Source organism: Rutidosis leptorrhynchoides, chromosome 5, assembly GCF_046630445.1.
Source record: "Rutidosis leptorrhynchoides isolate AG116_Rl617_1_P2 chromosome 5, CSIRO_AGI_Rlap_v1, whole genome shotgun sequence".
Lineage (NCBI taxonomy): Eukaryota > Viridiplantae > Streptophyta > Magnoliopsida > Asterales > Asteraceae > Rutidosis > Rutidosis leptorrhynchoides.
The window spans coordinates 33,019,087-33,040,765 of record NC_092337.1 but is presented as its reverse complement, the minus strand read 5'-3'; the positions used below and the strand labels follow the sequence as shown (position 1 = coordinate 33,040,765).

Here is a 21,679-nt window from a genome sequence, read left to right as displayed (position 1 = left end):
TAACTATTAATACTATTATTAATACTAATAAAAGTATTAACTATCAAATATTATTAATATAATTATAGTTACAATTATAATTATTATTGTTATTATGGTTAAGTTAATTATTAGCATTACTATAATAATGTAATTACATATTATTATCATTAAAATGAATATTATCATAATTATAATTATTATTATAATCGTTACTATTGATATTAAGATTATTATTATCTTTATTACTAATATTATTATAAGTATCAGTATTAACAAAATCATTATTAGTATTATTATTAGTAAAATTATTATTATTGTTAGTAAATCATTATTATTATCAAAACTATATTTTAAACAGATAAATATTTTGTATCTAAAATATACTTGCTACATATACTATAATTATATTAAAATTTCACATAACTATATATATATATATATATATATATATATATATATATATATATATATATATATATATATATATATATATATCAAACCTATTAATATTGTTTATATAAATACATACAAATAACAAACTATCGATTTTTTAAATAAAACATTTAAACAATTATGTATATAAATATGGATATATTAATATAACTATATAAATATTAACCATTATGAAAACATATACAAATTAAACATACACAATATATAAATTAAAGATATAATAAATAAATTTGTTCAATTATGATTATATGTTTTAATATATATATATATATATATATATATATATATATATATATATATATATATATATATATATATATATATATATATATATATATATATATATATATATATGAATAATATAGGTTCGTGAATCCGAGGTCAACCCTGCATTGTTCAGTTTTGTCATATGTATTTTTACTACAAAATACATTAGGTGAGTTTCATTTGCCTTTTTACCCTTTATATTTTTGGGCTGAGAATACATGCGCAATTTTTATAAATGTTTTACCAAATAGACACAAGTAATCGAAACTACATTATATGGTTGAATGATCGAAGCCGAATATGCCCCTTTTCGCTTGGTAGCCTAAGAATTAGGGAACATCACTAATTTGAGAATTAGTGCACGCCTAATTGACGCGAATCCTAAAGATAGATCTATTGGACCTAACGAACCCCATCCAAAGTACCGGATGTTTTAGTACTTCGATGTTGTTTTTATCATGTCCGAAGGATTTCCCGAAATGATAGGGGATATTCTTATATGCATCTTGTTAATGTCGGTTACCAGGTGTTCAATCCATATGAATGATTATTTTTGTCTCTATGCATGGGACGTATATTTATGAGAAATGAAAATGAAAATCTTGTGGTCTATTAAAATGATGAAAATGATCGTTTATGATAAACTAATGAACTCACCAACCTTTTGGTTGACACTTTAAAGCATGTTTATTCTCAGGTATGAAAGAAATCTTCCGCTTTGCATTAGCTCATTCTAGAGATAGTACTTGGAGTCATTCATGACATATTTCAAAAGACGTTGCATCCGAGTCGTTGAGTTCATCAAGATTATTATTAAGTCGTTGATAGTTTGATATATTAAGAAATGGGATGCATGCCTGTCAACTTTCGATGAAATGAAAGTTTGTCTTTTAAAAACCAATGCAATGTTTGTATAATGTAACATATAGAGGTCAAGTACCTCGCGATGTAATCAAGTATTGTGAATCGTTTATAATCGATATGGACTTCGTTCAGATGGATTAGGACGGGTCGCTTCACCCTGAACATCTACGTTATCAAACGTCATTTTAGGCCCTTTAGAGAGTTTCATTTTATGATCATTCCATTCAAAATCACAACCATGATACACGTCAATTGATACGTATTTCGTATTCATTTTTTGTTATGTATTTATGAAACAATCACAAATCACTTTTATAAGCCCGAATCTACAAATAACCGAAGTTTTAAAGTTCGGTTTCAGACCTATCAGGTACTAGATATGTCATAAAAATCAATTACAGATATGTTACTGCTACCTTTTACTGTTACTTTTTACTGTTCGGCAGCTTTTACAACAAACGGATGTATCACTCTCTTCTCCCTTCTCCAAACACAAATTTTAATTTTGTAAACATGTCACCAATTCCTGTTCAAATTAATGTCTATTGGAATGGGCAGTTTTCAACACAAAAAAAGTTTTACTATGGGTACAAATATAAGTACTTTCAAAATGTGGATGTTAGTCAGATGACAACAATTTCGAAGGTGTTTGAGTGGCTCAAAGAAAACATTACGGTTGAACATTCGGGCGTGATGTTTTGGAATGAAGGTAAAGGAAAATTCGAGCATCTTTGTGAGGAAGATGAATGGATTATGATAAAAAAAACGAAGCAATTGTGAAAAACCAACCTCTTTCATTGCCTCTAATTTAATTATGTGTTAAATTTCTATGTGTTGTTTTAAATTATGTATTTTTATTTTCAAAAAAATTTAACCGTGATTCTGATATTAATAAAAGTGTTGTTCAAAAAATTTGTATTTGCATCTTACTAATATTAATATTTTATTATTTGTAATGTTATTATATATTTTTAAAGTAATATTAGCGTATGAAACTGTAAATTAACTATCAAAACCAAGTTATTTATAAAATTAGTGTTTAAAAAAAAATAACCAAAACCGAAGTTTGGAACTTCGGATTTGGTCAAAACCGAAGTTCCAAACTTCAGATTAGGGTTTCTGCTGACAGACCACCCAAAACCGAAGTTTGAAACTTCGGAAATGGCAAAACCGAAGTTCCAAACTTCGGTTTTACCATTTTTGCAGCAAAAATTTCGTTTTTTTCATTTTTGAAAGTGGGATCAAAAAAATTACTATTTTAAAAAAAAATTAGTTGAATCATTGATCACGTGTAACCACATATATGCTTTATCCGAATTTTTCAAAAAAAAACATCTCAAAATGAGTTGGACCAATAATATAAGGAGAGAGAGAGAAAACAAACTTGATTTTTTATTGATCCATTTTTATAATGGTACTATACAATTTTATGAACTTTATTAAGTAAAATGTGTTTTTTTTTTTTTTTTTTTTTTTAGAATGGAGGTTACCTGGCGAACTTTATTAAAAATAATAAAAAATGTTTACAATGAAGCACAAACGATACTAGGAGAGTCCTAATGCCTCTCAAACAACCAAGCTAAACAAATTAGCCAAATTACAAGAGATTTAGCTCACAAACAACGACAACTAAAATACAAATTAAGAAATCTTCTAATCTGATTTTAGCCGGAGTGTCTGAGGATTCGTCTTCCATTTAATAGACATTATTTTCAATCGAACCGTAGCGTACGTAGCTTTATAAACTTGGTCCACCGATCTTTTCTTCTTCTTAAACAACCTGTTATTTCGTTCCTGCCATAGGCTATACACAGTAGCTGCAAACAGCAACTTAACGACAATAATGCGAGCTATTCTACGCTTAGCAAACGGGCTAACCAACAGCGTAAAATCTTTCCACGAGTCACTAAAGATAGGAAATTCCATATGTAACTTTATGCGATTCCATACTTGTAACGAAAGCGAAAAACAAGTTGTCATGAGAACCAGGAACTTGATCACAAAGAGCACAAACTAGCGGTTGGTTATTCGTGACCTCCCACTGCTTGAGCTTGTCCTGCGTCTTGAGCTTTTCCCCCATAAGTAACCACATCACAAAAGCATATTTTGGGATATTATGCGTGAACCATATAACCGAGACCCAAGGAACAATCGATGCCTTGCTGCGAACAAAGTCCCACACCCAATAGACCGAAAAATCCCGAAGATTACCATCATTATCTTGCCACCTTATCACGTCTTCGTCGTTATTTAGCATAGTAACAGTAGAATTAGATAGTTGTGGGAACCGAGCATGCCAACTTTCTGGCCAATTCATATCGTGATCTAGCACCATGTCTCTAATCGAATATAATTAATTAATCAATGTATATATAAAATATCAACATATTATTGTAGATTAACAATAACATGACAATTTATTTAATAAAAATCTGGAAGTTAACTTCACAACATGTTCATTACCTAATTCATGGAACATGATTTCATTTAGATTCCAAATTAAACCAAGAGAAAAGTCAATGACTCTTTTTTATGCCTTTTCTAATTGATTCCGACCACTTAATGATTATTTATTCGTTAAATATAATATCATATATATGTTATGAAATCTACATATAAAATCAACATGACCAATTTAGAACTAGGTCTTTTGGTATTAAGGTGTCTCATTGACGTTGAAGTTAGAGGTTCAAGTAAAGATGATAACGTTATTCGTGTAATTAATCACGTAGGGCGTATGAGTTTGTCATTTTTTTTTTATAAAAAAAAAAAAATATGACCAATTTAGATATGTGGTTATAAGAAAAATGAAATATTAAAAATATTACCTAAAACGTCATTTTTCAAAGAACAATAACAACTTTCCAAAATAATAGTTGCAACTTTGCCTTCATCATTCACAAGAGACTCTTGCGAATGACATACTGTTTTTGCAAATTTGTGAATGATTTAAATTTCAAATCGGCGACCTCCAAACTATAAAAGATCATATCTTTTAATTTTTAACTCCGATTAAATCATCTTATTGAATTCGTGTGCTTTTTCGAAATCTTATTTGTTGGCAAAATGGTGAAGTTCGAACTTTTTTCTTTTAAATTCGACCTCATATTGTGATTTACATTCAAGGTACGAATGTTTGATTTGCAATTTGTGTTCTTTATTCAAATTACTTAGTGGTTTCGTGTGACTTTGCTCGATGAGTTTGTCTTTTTTTTATTAAAAAAATATGACCAATTTAGATATGTGGTTATAAGAAAAATGAAATATTGAAAATATTACCCAAAACGTCATTTTTCAAATAACAATAACAACTTTTCAAAATAATAGTTGAAACTTTGCTTTCATCATTCACATGAGACTCTTGCGAATGACATACTGTTTTTGCAATTTGTGAATGATTTAAATTTCAAATCGGCGACCTCCAAACTATAAAAGATCATATCTTTTAATTCTTAACTCCGATTAAATCATCTTTTTGAATTCGTGTGCTTTTTCAAAATCTTATCTGTTGGCAAAATGGTGAAGTTCAAACTTTTTTTCGTTTAAATTCAACCTCATATTGTGATTTGCATTCAAGGTACGAATGTTTGATTTGCAATTTGTGTTCTTTATACAAATTACTTAGTGGTTTCGTGTAATTTTACTCGATGGTAAATTTTACGAATTATAAATTAAAACTAAAATTTAGTATGCTATAATTGGTCAAATTACATTTAAAAAATTCAAATTCAATAAGAAAACTTCAAAATTGAATGTTAGTGAGGGTGGATTCATTGTTTTTGGTACAAGCTGCATTCAGATGGATAATGTTGTTTGTGGTAAGAAATAAATGAAATAGGATGAGGCTTGATTTGCATCATCGCAGCATAGAGTTATCATTGATTTTTATTCAAGTTAGCCGGCCAGTCAACTATGGAAAAAAGACACATATTCATGACATAAATGGCTGATAAATGACAATTAATCGTGTCTTTTAAATTCTAAAATATTATTATTATTATTATTGTTATGTTATTATTATTTTTATTATATTATTATTATTGGTTCACTAGAGGTGGTTTTGGGCATGTCATGTACTTCTGTATGTGGACTAGTTATTAATGATGACAAACGTACATATGCATGACATAAACATAAACTGTAGATAATTATTTGTATGGCTAATGTTATATTCACCATCAAAATTAATACATTCACCAATTATACGCATTATTTAATTGTACAGTACAACCTATTAATATGCAGTTTTTGATGAATGAAGTGATTTCGATGGTGGAAAAATCAACTCCCTATTTGTAAGGTTTAATATTTTCTTCGAGTTTCGACGTAAGCTTATTGACCTTATCTTTTATTATTTTATAATTTTCAAAAATGATAATTCTTGTTCAAACTATTCACAAAAACTCAAATGTATGCAATTTAACTAAGATGTGTTGCTAAACATATATTAGTCCCTTGTTCTCATACGGACTATATGTTTTGAGTTAAAAATTTTAATAGTTTATTTTTTATGAAATTATGCAAGTTCATATCAATTTTTTTTTTTTTAATAACAATATTATGTTACAATTCACTCGCAGTTGGTTGAAATTGTCAATCAACTTTTTTTCAAAGAAGTCTGCGTACGTTGCTTATTTCGAGGCTATTTTAGTTGGGAATGAATCTACAAATGTGTTGAATTATAAGATTGTCAATTGAAACGGGAAAAGAATTGACCAAGAGAACATTGACCGGAAGATGAAGAAAGTTGTCAATTAATGTGTGTTGGTTGTTTCTTTGGTACTTTCTCCCTAGTTTTGCTTCTTAGGTTTTGTGTAGATGTTCGCTTGTTGTTTTATTAGTTCATGTTTACATTATTAGAGGCTCGGGTATACATAGTTTTAGTTTTGTTGTGTATGCTTTCTAGTTTCGAGCCTCTATGCTCTCGCGTTGTATCATTCGATTGAGAACGTTTTCTCTCAGATAGCTTCAATAATTTTTTTCTGTGTCGTTTTCTAGTTGCGAGTGGATTCTTGTTGAATCTTCTTAATTCTTTCAGGTGAAACTCACTCATTCTGTTTAAGTTTTTATTTTTATTTTTTATTATTATTATTTTTTATTTTTTATTTTTTGACAAAAGAAAAAGAAATCTTTATGGATTTTATTGTTTGGCTTAGTTTGTTAGTTATTTTCGTTATCATTTTGTGTGTTTGTTTCGGTCATTTTTGCTTTGTTTGTAGGTTTGGTACGTTTACGTTTTCCTTAGATGTTGGAGTTTGTCTAACGTTCTTTGTATATGTGTCAACTTGTATTTATCTAATCTAAAATTTAATTATTTCTATGTGAAATAATTGTAAAATTGCATGTAATAATTACACATGTGATAGTGAGAGGAGACGTCGTAGACAAAGAAAAATGATGATGGCGTGACAACAACATGTCATCATTACTTACGCATACAAGTCATTTATCCTTTTTCAACCAATACGATGCCGTTTCATTCACTAATTCACCAAAGTCAAATGCCAGCTGGCTCGCCTGTAACTGGTGCCCCAAATGTAGGATAAATACAAGTCAGTTAGTGCTCATTGTTTCACAATCAATTGCCCCTCAAAATCTTTGACTGATCACCGACCGTAAAACACACACACACACACACACACACACAAATTAAACCTTCCGATCACTCACATCAATGGCTACAAAAGTGTATATCGTGTAAGTACCTGTCATCTCTTTCTATTTCACTTTTTAACTTGTTTCGCGATGTTGACTTTTTGATTCGATTTTACTCAATTCAATTTGATGGATCCACCTATTCGTAAATAATTACTGCTTGCTATTCCGATCGATTGATTAGAGTTGCATTTTGAATTTAATGAAGTAATTTGTAGTAACGCTAATTTGTATGTCTGATTTTTGATTTATAATGTTAATGATTGATGATTGATGATATGTGTTTAGGTTTAAATTTAACGAAGTAATTTGTGGTAACGCTAATTTGGATCACTTTAAAGTACAGCTGTAATAAATTGGTACATGCTTATGGATTCGTATAAATAAACTTTATAGATTCGGTACCAAAGGGCCATCGGCTTAGCGGTATTGACTTAACCTCTCCAACCAAAGGGTTGTGAATTCAAGTTCAAGGGTGAACAATTGTATTTATTCGTTGAAAGATATGTATTAGGTGTGTGTGTTTGCCTTTCAAAAAAAAAAAGAGTTAGAGACTTGTTAATGAATTATTATACTTATAGTTTAGTAGTGTAACGTTCTTGTTCTGAATTTGTTCCACGGTCAAATGAAAGTTTTGAAGTCAATATACTGGTATGTAACATTGTTGATGCCTATAAAGAGGAGATACAGTTTTAGAAGGTTTTAGACAGGTTTGCGGATAAGGACCCCAGGTACTAATGGCCTGGTTGGTTGAGTTATACTCGTGTACTTTTAACAAATGATTCAATGGAGTGCAAGGTTATGTGGATTAGTAAGAGTCAGGGGAGAGTCCTTTGTAGGGTGTACACCATATTACCTTTTTAAATGCATACCATTCCAAAGACAGGACACATATTACCATCAAGATTTTTCTCTTTCTAATTATAGAAATAGGTTACATTCTTGTATTTTCAGAGCAATTGTCTAAGGTTACTAACAGTTGAGTTGCTTGTGGCAGGTACTACTCCATGTATGGACATGTAGAGAAGCTAGCTCAAGAGATAAAGAAAGGAGCTGCATCTGTTGAAGGAGTTGAAGCCAAATTATGGCAGGTAAATTTTTTACTTAGTTTTTATCTTCATCTGCTAAACCATATATTGCCAATCTTCATAAAAGATTGCCAACCCAAATAGGCACTTGCAAAAATTAGTTAACTTTGACCCATATGAATGGGTAGATTTGGGCTTGTTTTTTTTCCTTAGACGTCTTGGGTGGGACAAATCAAAACATTTGGAAGAAGAGAAACACAACCTCGTAACTAAAATTCAGAGATTCAGTTTATCATTGTATAATACTGTTTTTGTAATCGTAATCAACTCATTGATTATTTACGTAATAGAAAAATAAAATATTGACAACAGAACTTCTTGGGTCAACCCAACCTGTCTAGTCTGATTCAGCATGTTTTACTAAAATGAAACTTGTCGACTAGAACCCGCTCACTCGTCCATTTTGTCATTTCTACCACAAACCAGTAAACGCTCATTATCTGAAAATGAAAGCTACAAGATCCTGGACGAGGATTCCTCGTATTCGGTCTTATGACTCACAGTATTCCTTGTATCTAGTTTCCAGACTTAAATTACATTTATTCTACATGGGCTGCAGGTCCCAGAAACATTGAACGAAGAGGTTCTTGGGAAAATGAGCGCAGCTCCTAAGAGCGACACACCAATAATCACAGCAGCTGAGCTTGCTGAAGCAGATGGATATATTTTCGGGTTTCCAACAAGATTTGGTATGATGTCTGCTCAGTTTAAAGCCTTTTTTGATTCAACTGGTGGTCTTTGGAGAACACAGTCACTCTCTGGCAAGCCAGCTGGCATCTTCTACAGCACTGGATCTCAAGGTGGTGGTCAAGAAACCACCGCGTAAGTACCCTTTTCTTTAATCCCTGAACAAAAATTAATTTTTTGAAGCTGAATATAGTTTGTGTTAGGGTGTGTTTGATTACCTCTTAATTGAATGGTTCAGCGCGTTTGTTTCTCTGAATAACATATGATGTTGAATGGTTCAACATTCAGTGTTTAGAGCAGAAATACTCTCTTATCCATTAAGCATCTAATTTTTATGTAATATCCTTTTAAATTGGAGTATATTAACAACACTTATTAAACAACTAAATTGTTTCTTTATTCAAACAAAAGTTTATAAGGTAAGTCTACATCATTCATTCAAAATGATTATCAACCAGATTATTCTCATACAAAACCAACTTCATTCAACCTTCGAATTATTTAGATTTAGAATCATTTAGCGCTAAATCATTCAATTTATCAAACACAACCTTAATCAATATGATAATCTCTAATTATTTTGTGGCTATTGCCTTAAAAAGTTTATACCATTGATACATGAATAGACCAATGCATTTCTATCTGTTTGACATAATTTTATTTCTTTAAACAGTTTGACAGCCATCACTCAATTGGTTCACCATGGAATGATCTTTGTGCCAATCGGATACACATTCGGAGCCGGCATGTTTGAAATGGAGAAAGTGAAAGGTGGAAGTCCTTATGGTGCAGGGACTTATGCTGGGGATGGTTCCAGACAACCATCTGAGCTTGAACTCGAGCAGGCATTTCACCAGGGAAAGTACATTGCCACCATCACCAAGAAACTTAAGGGAGCTTAATGATTCATTCATCCCTCTTAATACAAAAACATACTATATACGAAGTATTAAAGAAGGTTTACATTGTTTTACTTCAAATTTTACATCTCTCTTTCTATGTGATTGCAAAAGTATGATTGTCTGTTTTACATACATACATGTTTATGGTTTCTGTGCTAAGGTTGTAATTTCTCATTTATTTATATTTATAATAAAAATGATAATAATATATAATATAATATGTTTGATTACATATAGTATATGTTTGGCCCCCACAACCGTATTGTTGACAAAAGTGACAGAGGGCAATTATCTTTTGTTGGATAAGTCTTGTTCTATTTTTAATTTTTTATTGATTATATTTGAGGATTGTCTATATGTTGGTCGTTTTTATCAACTTGGTAAATATCGAAAATGATTACAAGTGTGGTTGATACATAGACAATTCAGACCAAACCCTAACACTAAATAGTACAATGAGTCTATCTAACAATCTAATAAGTCCGTCAACACAGACAATACAACAGACCAAACCCTAACCGAGATAAAAAAACGATTTTCTTTTCTTAACCATCGATATTGATATTAGAAAAAACCTAGAACAAACACATGCTAAAATTCGGTTTCGATTTTACCAAGTTAATCAAATATGATATCTTTTGGTGGTCGCCTCACGTTAATCAAATCCGTTCTTGGGGGTCTCGGTACTTATTACATGTCCTTGTTCAAGGCCCCGATCAAGGTTATCCGAATTATGGAGTCTTTACAAGCTACTTTCTTTTGGGGAGGTAAGGATAATGCTAGGAAAATACGTTGGGTAAATTGGAAACTTATCCAAAATTCGTATGAGAATGGAGGCTTAAACATCGCAAATCTTTCTTCATTAAATCATGCTCTTATTTACAAATGGAGGTGGCGATTGCTTATCAATCGAAATGCCTTGTGGTCTAAGGTCATTCTATTTCTTCTTCGTTAATGCATATAAAGCTTGGAAACGGTTCGCTTACTAGTTTTTGGTATGACCCTTGGATCGATGGGATATCTTTAGCATCCCGATTTCCACGCCTCCTTCAATTGGATATTCGGAAAAATGACTTGGTAGCTGATCGTTTCCAGAATGGTTCTTGGTGTTGGTGTTGGAGGCGTGATCTGAGAGGTGGTTTCGAACAGTCCTCATTTTCCTCTTTGCTAAATCCGCTTGCTCCGATTACCTTGTCCAGTGAAAGTGATGTTTGGATTTGAGATGACTCTCAAAATAACATTTACACAGTGGCTAATGCAAGGCATCTAATTGATACGCAGTCCATTGCTCCTTTCACTTGCAATACTGATTGGTTGACGACATTCCCTTCTAAGATAAATATTTTCACTTGGCGACTAAAGATGCATCGTCTTGCTACAAAAGAAAACCTTGAGAAAAAAGGTATTACTCTTCCCAGCTCAGTTTGTGCCTTGTGTGATGATCATTCGGATACAGACCTCCATGTTTTTGTTAATTGTAACATTAGTCAGAATATATGGGATCACATTGGGTCATGGGTCAAGATTGCTATTCTTAGATGGGCTTCTCTAGATGATATCTGGTCCTGGTTTGACGGCTTACAAATTAATGGAAAGAAACGTTTAATCTTCAAAAGCATTTTGTATTCGACCCTTTGGAATATATGGCGGCTTCGGAACAGTTACACTTTCAATGATACGACCTTCAGGAAATCTCATGTTTTGGATAACATTATTGCTTCTTTTTTTTTTTTAGTTATTTTCTTGATACAAAAAGTCTAGAGTTAATTGGTCTTTGTGGTTACAAAACTCAATGGATTCTTTGTAATTTGTTTTTTTTTTCCTAGCGCCTTGCTAGTAAGTTAATAAAATTCTTCTGCTGTCGAAGAAAAAAATTCGGTTTCGATTTCAATATTTGAATTCGGTTTCGATTTCGATATTCGAATTCGGTTTAGGTTGAGGTTTTTTGTTTTTATTTTAATTTTTTATAATAAAAAAATGAAACCTAATAAATCGAAACCAAATCGATGAATACTTCTATGATCCCTCAAAATTTCCAAACATGCAAATTAAAGATTAAAGGATTAAAACCAAAAAGTTTGTTTTGTCTTATAATGATACAACAAAACAAAATATATCCACATTTCTCACAACCTCTCATTTCCGAACTTTGTCATGAACTCCGTTTAATTTTTTTCACTTTCTTGTTCTTGGATTGGCCTATAACAGCATATATAAATTGATCAATGTAAATATAAAATAACATATTCTTGTTGATAACAAAACACGACCTATTCACCTAATACATGGAACAAGATTTCACTGAGATTCCAAACTAAACCACGAGAAAAGTCGATGATTTTTTTTTTCTTTTCTTTTTTCCTATTCTAATTAATTGGTTCTTACCACTTATGACTTACCAATTATTAATCAGTAAAAGAAAATATCGTACTCTAGTATATGTTATAACAGCAACATATAAATTCAACTAGTTACTACTAACTAGTTGAGCGACCTGACTTTGCGCCGGTTCTTCATTCTTGATTAACATTAATTACATAACTAATTATTGAGATAGTAATTATTTATCATTTTTATTTCGTTTTGTCGAGGAAGGACCAAAAATAGTTATGTGATTGATTTGTAATAAGCGTGAAAGTAATTATTCATCGTTTTTTGTTTTACTTTTCGTCTTGTCGAGAGAAAAGACCCAAATGCTCAATCAATAATGTGAGACGTACATCAACGATTGGTACAAACTATTTAATAAAATAGCAAAAACTATTTATAATAATAATAATAATAATAATAATAATAATAATAATAATTATTATTATTATTATTATTATTATTATTATTATTATTATTATAATTATAATAACGATAAAACAGTTATTAAAAAATGAGTTACGTAGTTAATGTATAATAAGAAAAAAAGTTAAACAATAATAAAGTGAAAAAATATGTGATTGATTTAATAATAATAATAATAATAATAATAATAATGAATATTTATTAGATAGTGAAAATTATGTGATCGATTTGTAATGAATGAGAAGTTTAACGGTTAAGTTAAAAAATGTGTAAAGTTTATGGTAAGTTTATTATAAAGGTTGTGGTCGAATTATGAAAAAGTAAAAAGTTTGGGTAAATTTGTAAAGCTTATAAAGTTTACTATTCATTTGGCTTTTATCTTTTAGATATATAGATATAATATGATTATTTAGATGTGTGGTACTAAGAATTTTTTTTATTAAATATGTAACTCAAAATATCATTTTTCACGAACAATCACAATTTCCCAAAAAAACGTTGCAAATTTGCCCTTAGTTAGAGTGCTCTCATCGGTTGCTTCCTCACCACCGCCCTCACCGCCGCCCTGCAGGGCACCGTTGACACCACCCCGCACTCCAGCCACCGTGGCCTCAATTCTAGGGTTTGTTTCTTTCTCATGCACAATCGGGGACGGAGTGTTTGTTTAATTTATATATACTAGTAACCTAAATCCTTGTAACTTATTTAATTAATAATATAGTCGGTTCCAATTTATTTGAGAGAGTATATCATGGTTGGTGGTGTTTAGTCCAGGGTTAGTCCTGATGAGCAAGTGCTGATGTGACGTTGATGTGACGCTGATATGGCAGACTGACAGCTAGTCCTGGTGAGGAAGCTTGTCATAGTTGGGAGTCCTCTTATTGGCATGCAAACCCTTGCGAATGACGGATTGCTTTTGCCAAATGCAAATGATCATAGTTTCAGATCGGCGACCTCTAAACTTTAAAAGGTCATATCTTTTGATTTTTAACTTCGATTTAGTTACCCCTTATCCGAATTCGTGTCTTTTTTTCTAATTAAATATATGTTTTGACAAACTGCCCAAGTTTCGCTTTTGTTTTAAAATTCAACCTCATATTGTGATTTCCGTTATGGTACAAATGTGTGATTTGCGATTTGCATTATTTATCAAACTGACAAAGTGATCTGGTGTAATGTTACTCTATATTATTGGTAGTAAATATAGCAAAGCACAAAGTAAAATTCTATTAAACAAGGGATAGACAGTCAAAATACGTTCAAATGTCAAAGATAAAAAATGACGAAATTAAAAGATTAATTTGGCCTAATTAAAAATTAAAATAATAAAGGTACAAACAACCTTAAGTATGATGAGCCTTGTATTGCATCAGCATGGTGTTGCCATTAATTTTTAAATTTTATTCAAACTAGCCAGGCAGCCAATACGCTGACAATTTAAGAATTATTATTATCTAATTATTTATTATTATAACTTATTCTTGGTTAGCTAGAGGTAGTTTTGGTCATGTTACGTACCTAGACTAGTTATAAATGATGACAAAAGACATACATATGAGTGACATATAAGTAAACTGAACAAGAACAAAAATAACAACCAATTCCGCACATGCGAGATATGAGGAATGTGAGATGTAGACAATCCTTCAACTACTCTAGAATAAAAGAGAAGTCGTTTCCCTAACCACAAGTCGAGAAAAAATCTCCACCCACAGGAAGAGAAAGTCATCATCCTCTCTACTTCAGGGTAGAGAGATTGATTCTGAGGGAACCTCTGGCCAAAAAATAAAATAAAATAAGATAAAAAAATTTAAAAATAAGAGGTAAAGATAAATAAATAAAATAGATAAATAAAGTAATAAATAATTAAACAAAATAAAGAAATATAAAAATAAGAATGAGACGTCATAAAATGGTAGAATCAAATTTTCATAGATTTGAAAGTCTGTACATAAACATCCATTCTAATGTTAGTTTTATCACTTCACGTTTCTCAAAAAAAAAAAAATCTTGTTCATACCATTATGACCTTTTTTTCGTTCGTCCCTTAATTATACACGAATTTGTAACCAGATTTGCTCGATTTTCTTTTTGTCATTTAGAATCTCTTGATATTCAAAAAAGTGTAATCAGAATCCACCTTTCAAACGGTCGTTACATAAATCCATTAAATATTGACATGTACATTGTATGTAAAGCTACATTCGTCTTTTTACCTTTGATCTTTATCATCATCTTCATCTTCAACTTCAACTTTATCATCTTCAAACCCCTAAATTTGTTGGTGATTTTAGTGTCTTCCAACGTACATTTTAGTTAGTTGCGATTTACTTGAATGCAGGTGTTAGCTAGTTATACTTACCAACGGGTTCGGAGAGTGTGGAGTACACGCCCGTAAGAGTTGGCTACTAACTGTCGCGCAAAATGCGGGGGTCAAGGGGGGCTGCGCCCCCTTGCGGGGTCCAAGGGGCAGCGCCCCTGGCTGGGGTCCCGCTCCCAGGTGAGCGGGCAGGGGTCGAGGGGGCAGCGCCCCTCGCGGGGCTCGGGGCAGCGCCCCGAAACCTCAACAGAATTTGCACTATTCGTTACATAGAAACGTTGCATCCGAATGAGTATAAGCGAATAGTTGCATCTTTTGGTATACCCGAATTTCCCGCCAAAATTGAAGGGTTACACCCTTTCGGTTTAACTGTTTCCTATAACAGTTTAATGAACGTTTTTGTTCATCATTCTGCATTCATCAAACCAACAGAAACACACACAAATTCTCTAACAATTTGATCAGTGATTTCGTTGCCCAAAACACTGATTGCGTTCTTGTTTGATCCCTATAAAGATTTCGTGCAACTGTGGCAATCGTAGGGTCGAAATACTTTATAGAGACAGTGATTACACGATTCAAGAACGAATCCGGCAGTCAATTCATATCCGATTTCTAACAAATCTATAAAGTATTTGGTCTGTAATCATGTCTGGGGAAACAGTGAAAGAGATGACAAGGCAGTTTGCAAAACTGGAGAAATTTGAAGGGGTTAATTTTCGTAGATGGCAACAAAAGATGCGATTTCTGTTAACAACGTTGAAGGTTGTTCATGTTCTATCCACCCCCATGCCAGAACTTCCTGAGGATGCAACTCTGGATCAAATCAGGAGACGAAACAAATGGGATAATGATGATTTCATATGTCGTGGCCACATTCTAAATGGTATGTCTGATGCTCTTTTTGATGTTTACCAATCTGTAGAAACTGCTAAGGAACTTTGGGATTCTCTCGAATCCAAATACATGGCTGAAGATGCTTCTAGTAAGAAGTTTCTTGTGAGTAATTTCAATAATTACAAAATGGTGGATTCAAGGCCTGTTATGGAACAGTTCCACGAAATTCTTCGAATTTTGGGACAGTTTACACAACACAATCTGAAAATGGATGAATCCATTTCAGTGTCTTCAATTATAGACAAATTGCCACCATCATGGCAGACTTTCAAACACATGTTGAAACATAAGAAAGAAGAATTGTCCTTGACTGAATTGGGAGGCACCCTACGTATTGAGGAATCAATACGGGATCAAGAGGGTGGTAAGACTAAAGAAAAGGACGTTGCATCATCCTCTGTAAACATGATTGAGGATGGTAAACGTGGGAACAAAAACAACAAAAAGTTCAATGGAAAGAAACGTAAGTTTCAAGGGAACAACGATGGTTCCAACAAGAAGGATAAGAAATCTCTATCTTGTTGGATTTGTGGCAAACCTGGTCACTTTAAGAAAGAATGTCGTGTTGGAAAGAACAAGGATGGAGCAAGCGGTTCGGGTTCAGGAAACGGGTCTAAGGACCAAGTTCCTAACCAAGGTCAGAATTTTGATTGTATTATAAATTCTGTTCAGAATTATGTATCACATATTTCTGAAGCATTTTATGTGCAGGATGATAACATAGCGTGGTGGATTGATTCCGGGGCCACATGTCATGCATGTAAAGATCGCTGTTGGTTTAAGACGTTTCAACCTGATGATGATGTGCTTCACATGGGGAACGAATCAGTCACTCCTGTCCTTGGTCGTGGTGATGTTGTTTTACAATTTAGTTCTGATAAGACAATAACTTTAAATAATGTAGTGTATGTTCCTGGGTTGAGAAAGAATCTGATTTCCAATCCTATATTAAATAAGTGTGGTTATAAACAAGTATTTGAATCCGACAAGTATATCTTGTCGAAGGGTGGCATGTTTATTGGATTTGGATACTATAATAATGGTATGTTTATGTTGAATCTTAAGAATGTTCCTGTTGTTGATAATTCTGCTTGCATGATTAGTTCTAATTCAAATGATTATAGTTTATGGCATGCTCGACTAGGACATGTACATCAAAGAAGAATGAAAAACATGTCTAAAGTGAATTTAATACCGACTTTTGAAAAGTGTATTGACAAATGTAATACATGTGTGTTGAATAAAATTACGAGACATCCTTTTAATACCATAAACAGGAAATCTTTGAATTTAGAACTAATTCATAGTGATCTTTGTGATTTTCATGCTACACCTTCTTTAGGTAATAAGAAGTATGTAATCACGTTTATAGATTATGCGTCTAGGTTCTGTTATGTTTATCTTTTGCATACTAAAGATGAGGCCTTAGACATATTTAAAATCTATAAGACTGAAGTGGAATTACAACAAAATGGTTTGATTAAAACGTTGCGCACCGATAGAGGTGGTGAGTATTATGATCCAATATATTTCCAGTCTGTAGGGATCATTCATCAAACTACAGCTCCGTATACACCACAACAAAATGGTGTAGCAGAGAGGAAAAATAGGTCTCTCAAGGAAATGGTTAATTCCATGATGTCCTATTCTGGTTTAAGTGACGGTTTTTGGGGAGAAGCCATGTTAACGGCTTGCTACATTTTGAATAGAGTTCCCAATAACAAAGGAATCACGACTCCTTACGAACTTTGGTACAAGAAGCAACCAAACTTGCATTATTTGCGAGTTTGGGGTTGTCGGGCAATTGTAAGATTAACCGAACCCAAAAGGAAAACTTTGGGTGAAAGAGGTATTGATTGCATCTTTATTGGATATGCTGAGCATTCCAAAGCCTATAGGTTTTATGTGATAGAACCTAATGATTTTATTTCGATTAACACCGTTGTAGAATCAAGAGATGCAATATTTGATGAATCCCGTTTTACATCAATACCTAGACCAAGGGACGTGATTTCTCATTCAAATGAGACTACACAAGGAGTTAACCTGGAAGAAATTCCAAGTGAGTCACTAGAACCTCGTAGGGGTACTAGAACTAGGACACCCAAATCATATGGTTCTGATTTTCAACTTTATTTAGTTGAAGGATCGAGAGATTGTGTTAAATCTAAATTGTCTTACTGTTATAGTATAGATGATGATCCTAGAACCTTTGATGAGGCTATGAAATCTCGTGACGTTGCTTTTTGGAAAGAAGCAATTGACGACGAGATGAGTTCTATTTTGGAGAATAATACTTGGGTATTAACAGATTTACCACCGGGATGCAAACCTTTGGGAAACAAGTGGATCTTCAAGAAGAAGATGAAAGTCGATGGCACAATTGACAAGTTTAAAGCTAGATTGGTCATCCAAGGCTTTAAACAAAAGGAGGGTATTGATTATTTCGATACATATGCTCCTGTTGCTCGTATCACTACTATTAGATTGTTAATAGCACTTGCTGCTACGTTTGATCTAGTGATCCATCAAATGGATGTCAAAACAGCATTCTTGAATGGTGATTTGGAAGAGGAAGTGTATATGAGACAACCAGAAGGGTTTGTTATGCCAGGACAAGAGCATAAGGTGTGCAAGTTGGTTAAATCATTGTACGGGCTGAAACAAGCTCCCAAGCAGTGGCATCAGAAGTTTGATGATGTGGTGTTGTCTAATGGTTTTGTACTAAATCAATCTGACAAGTGTGTATATAGCAAATTCGATCAATCCGGAAAAGGTGTGATCATTTGCTTATACGTGGATGACATGCTGATCTTTGGTACTAACCAAGATCAAGTTGATAGAACAAAGGAGTTTTTATCTTCGAAGTTCTCCATGAAGGACATGGGAGTGGCGGATGTAATCCTAGGCATAAGGATTAAAAGGGATGATAGAGGTATTACGATCACACAATCTCATTATATTGAGAAGATTCTGAAACGGTTCAAGTGTGATCAATGTTCTCCCTTGAAAACTCCCGTTGATGCAACTGTGAAGCTTATGCCCCATTTGGGTAAAGCTGTATCACAGCTTGAATACTCTCGAGCAATTGGATGTTTGATGTATGCTATGACAAGCACACGCCCCGATATTGCTTTCATAGTGGGAAAGCTGAGTAGGTTTACTAGTAATCCGAATGCTACTCATTGGCGTGCTGTGGTTAGAGTATTCAAGTATTTAAAGGGTACTATGGATTATGGTATCACTTATACCGGGTTTCCTTCAGTTTTGGAAGGATATTCGGATGCAAGTTGGATAACCAACGTCGAAGATCATTCATCTACGACTGGTTGGATATTCCTACTTGGAGGAGGTGCTATATCATGGGCTTCTAAGAAGCAAACGTGTATTACAAATTCAACCATGGAGTCTGAATTTGTAGCTTTAGCTGCAGCTGGTAAGGAAGCTGATTGGTTGAGGAATCTGATTCATGAAATTCCTTTGTGGCCAAAGCCAATATCTCCTATTTCTATCCGTTGTGACAGTGAAGCTACTTTGGCTAAGGCTTATAGCCAAATGTACAATGGAAAGTCTAGACACTTAGGTGTTAGACATAGTATGGTTCGCGAGCTGATTTCACATGGAGTGATATCCGTAAGTTTCGTTAGATCGCAACAAAACTTAGCGGATCACTTGACAAAAGCGTTAGCCCGAGACTTAGTGCACAAGTCGGCTATTGGAGTGGGATTGAAGTCCATATAGATCTTCCAAAGTGAGACGCCCAATTCCCTTCTAGTACAACGCTAGAAGCTGAATTCAATGAGGTAAGCTTACTTTCTGAAGATTGAAACACATAATATTCTGATCCCAAAGTATGTGTTTAGACCTGCAAGTTGAGTTAGGTTGAAGTTATTCTTCTTAATAGTTCTTTTGAAAAATTGCATATGCAGGTGCAAGATGTAAAAGGACTACCTATGTGAGCATGAAGTTTTGCCGCTTCAATGGAGCTTTGGACTTAGCTGCCAATATGTTCACTGAAGGATTGGGACACATGGCTTATAATAGTGTCAAGATTGTTTTAGGGATATGTAAGAAACTGATGTGTATATTATTTTATAGTTTTCATATGAATTGAAGGGTTCAATTCCTCGTGAACACCCTGATTTTCGAATTCTCGTAAATATTATACTAAGTGGAAATTCAATTCTTCATGAACATTTCCATTTATGCATTAGTTTGTTCTGTTGTTTAGTTATTTTAGTAAATCAAGGATTACACTAAAATGGGGGGGATTTGTTGGTGATTTTAGTGTCTTCCAACGTACATTTTAGTTAGTTGCGATTTACTTGAATGCAGGTGTTAGCTAGTTATACTTACCAACGGGTTCGGAGAGTGTGGAGTACACGCCCGTAAGAGTTGGCTACTAACTGTCGCGCAAAATGCGGGGGTCAAGGGGGGCTGCGCCCCCTTGCGGGGTCCAAGGGGCAGCGCCCCTGGCGGGGTCCCGCTCCCAGGTGAGCGGGCAGGGGTCGAGGGGGCAGCGCCCCTCGCGGGGCTCGGGGCAGCGCCCCGAAACCTCAACAGAATTTGCACTATTCGTTACATAGAAACGTTGCATCCGAATGAGTATAAGCGAATAGTTGCATCTTTTGGTATACCCGAATTTCCCGCCAAAATTGAAGGGTTACACCCTTTCGGTTTAACTGTTTCCTATAACAGTTTAATGAACGTTTTTGTTCATCATTCTGCATTCATCAAACCAACAGAAACACACACAAATTCTCTAACAATTTGATCAGTGATTTCGTTGCCCAAACCACTGATTGCGTTCTTGTTTGATCCCTATAAAGATTTCGTGCAACTGTGGCAATCGTAGGGTCGAAATACTTTATAGAGACAGTGATTACACGATTCAAGAACGAATCCGGCAGTCAATTCATATCCGATTTCTAACAAAATTTAAGTAATTACTCTTCTATTATAAAAATAATACACTCAGTAGTAGGCTTATTTTCCATTTTTCCTAAATTTCACTCTTACCCACTTAATTTGATTGCTCGAAAGGTAGTTGGGTTTTAAAGAAAGAAATTAAAATCCCATAATTATAACCGATTTCCTTTTCCGCAACGTTTACAGTTTTAATCCCTTTTTCACCTTTGCTTGCCGTTTAAATAACAAATCTTTAGTTCTCAATCTAGGTTTTCTTTTCTTTCAAAGTTCCCATATCAGTTTTCCCCTTTACTTTCTTCTTTGATCAATAATGATGAATAGTTCATCAAATTCAACATGTGCATTCTTAGGTCAAATATGAGTTATATATGTAATTCTTGATTCTTGAAATTACGTATTCGATATTCGTTTAAATTTGTGGGGTTTTTATTAATGGCAATATAGAGTCTGCTTTCGAAAATTTAGGGTTTGATTTCCGCAATCAAGGTAAATCTTTGTATTTATATTGGAGATGTATATGTATCTTGAGGAGTTTAAAGATGGGGATGGTGATGTGGATTTTTTCAGTTAATTAATCAGCAGTAATACGGTGGTGGTATCGTGCACGAAAAGGGTGTTGGTTGGAGTAGGGGATTGTGCTCTATTTTACCCAACACTTCTCTATAATATTGTTAGGAGCAGGGGTTCAGATTAAATTCTGATGGTGGGATCGTGTTGATCATGTATTGATTATAATCTAATTTCGACAATAATTGTAGGCACTTAATTATTTGGGACTAGTATGCTCTTAACTGTGTATGTCTTTTTATAGATTATAGACTATTGATGTCTTATATATGTAT

At 33.3% G+C, this 21,679-nt stretch overlaps 2 protein-coding genes across 2 annotated transcripts; both read left to right on the top strand.

The window, feature by feature from the left end:
- Positions 1-7,146: 7,146 nt before the first annotated feature.
- On the top strand, positions 7,147-11,623 carry LOC139850546 (NAD(P)H dehydrogenase (quinone) FQR1-like). Its single transcript, XM_071840112.1, has 4 exons — positions 7,147-7,263; positions 8,219-8,312; positions 8,869-9,131; positions 9,670-11,623. The coding sequence occupies exons 1-4, from the start codon at positions 7,241-7,243 to the stop codon at positions 9,896-9,898; spliced, it is 609 nt and encodes a 202-aa protein (XP_071696213.1). The 5' UTR covers positions 7,147-7,240; the 3' UTR covers positions 9,899-11,623.
- Positions 10,527-11,724, top strand: LOC139848510 (uncharacterized). Its single transcript, XM_071838239.1, has 3 exons — positions 10,527-10,665; positions 11,148-11,466; positions 11,634-11,724. The coding sequence occupies exons 1-3, from the start codon at positions 10,527-10,529 to the stop codon at positions 11,722-11,724; spliced, it is 549 nt and encodes a 182-aa protein (XP_071694340.1).
- Positions 11,725-21,679: the final 9,955 nt, after the last annotated feature.

What these genes read in the sequence shown, in the direction of transcription:
- LOC139848510 (XM_071838239.1), top strand. Translation starts at nt 10,527, where the DNA reads ATGATATCTTTTGGTGGTCGCCTCACGTTAATCAAATCCGTTCTTGGG. An exon ending in AGCTACTTTCTTTTGGGGAG is followed by an intron (nt 10,666 to 11,147) that starts GTAAGGATAATG and finishes ACATTTACACAG; the next exon opens with TGGCTAATGCAAGGCATCTA. An exon ending in CTAGATGATATCTGGTCCTG is followed by an intron (nt 11,467 to 11,633) that starts GTTTGACGGCTT and finishes TTTTTTTTTTAG; the next exon opens with TTATTTTCTTGATACAAAAA.
- LOC139850546 (XM_071840112.1), top strand. Translation starts at nt 7,241, where the DNA reads ATGGCTACAAAAGTGTATATCGT. An exon ending in GCTACAAAAGTGTATATCGT is followed by an intron (nt 7,264 to 8,218) that starts GTAAGTACCTGT and finishes TGCTTGTGGCAG; the next exon opens with GTACTACTCCATGTATGGAC. An exon ending in TTGAAGCCAAATTATGGCAG is followed by an intron (nt 8,313 to 8,868) that starts GTAAATTTTTTA and finishes CATGGGCTGCAG; the next exon opens with GTCCCAGAAACATTGAACGA.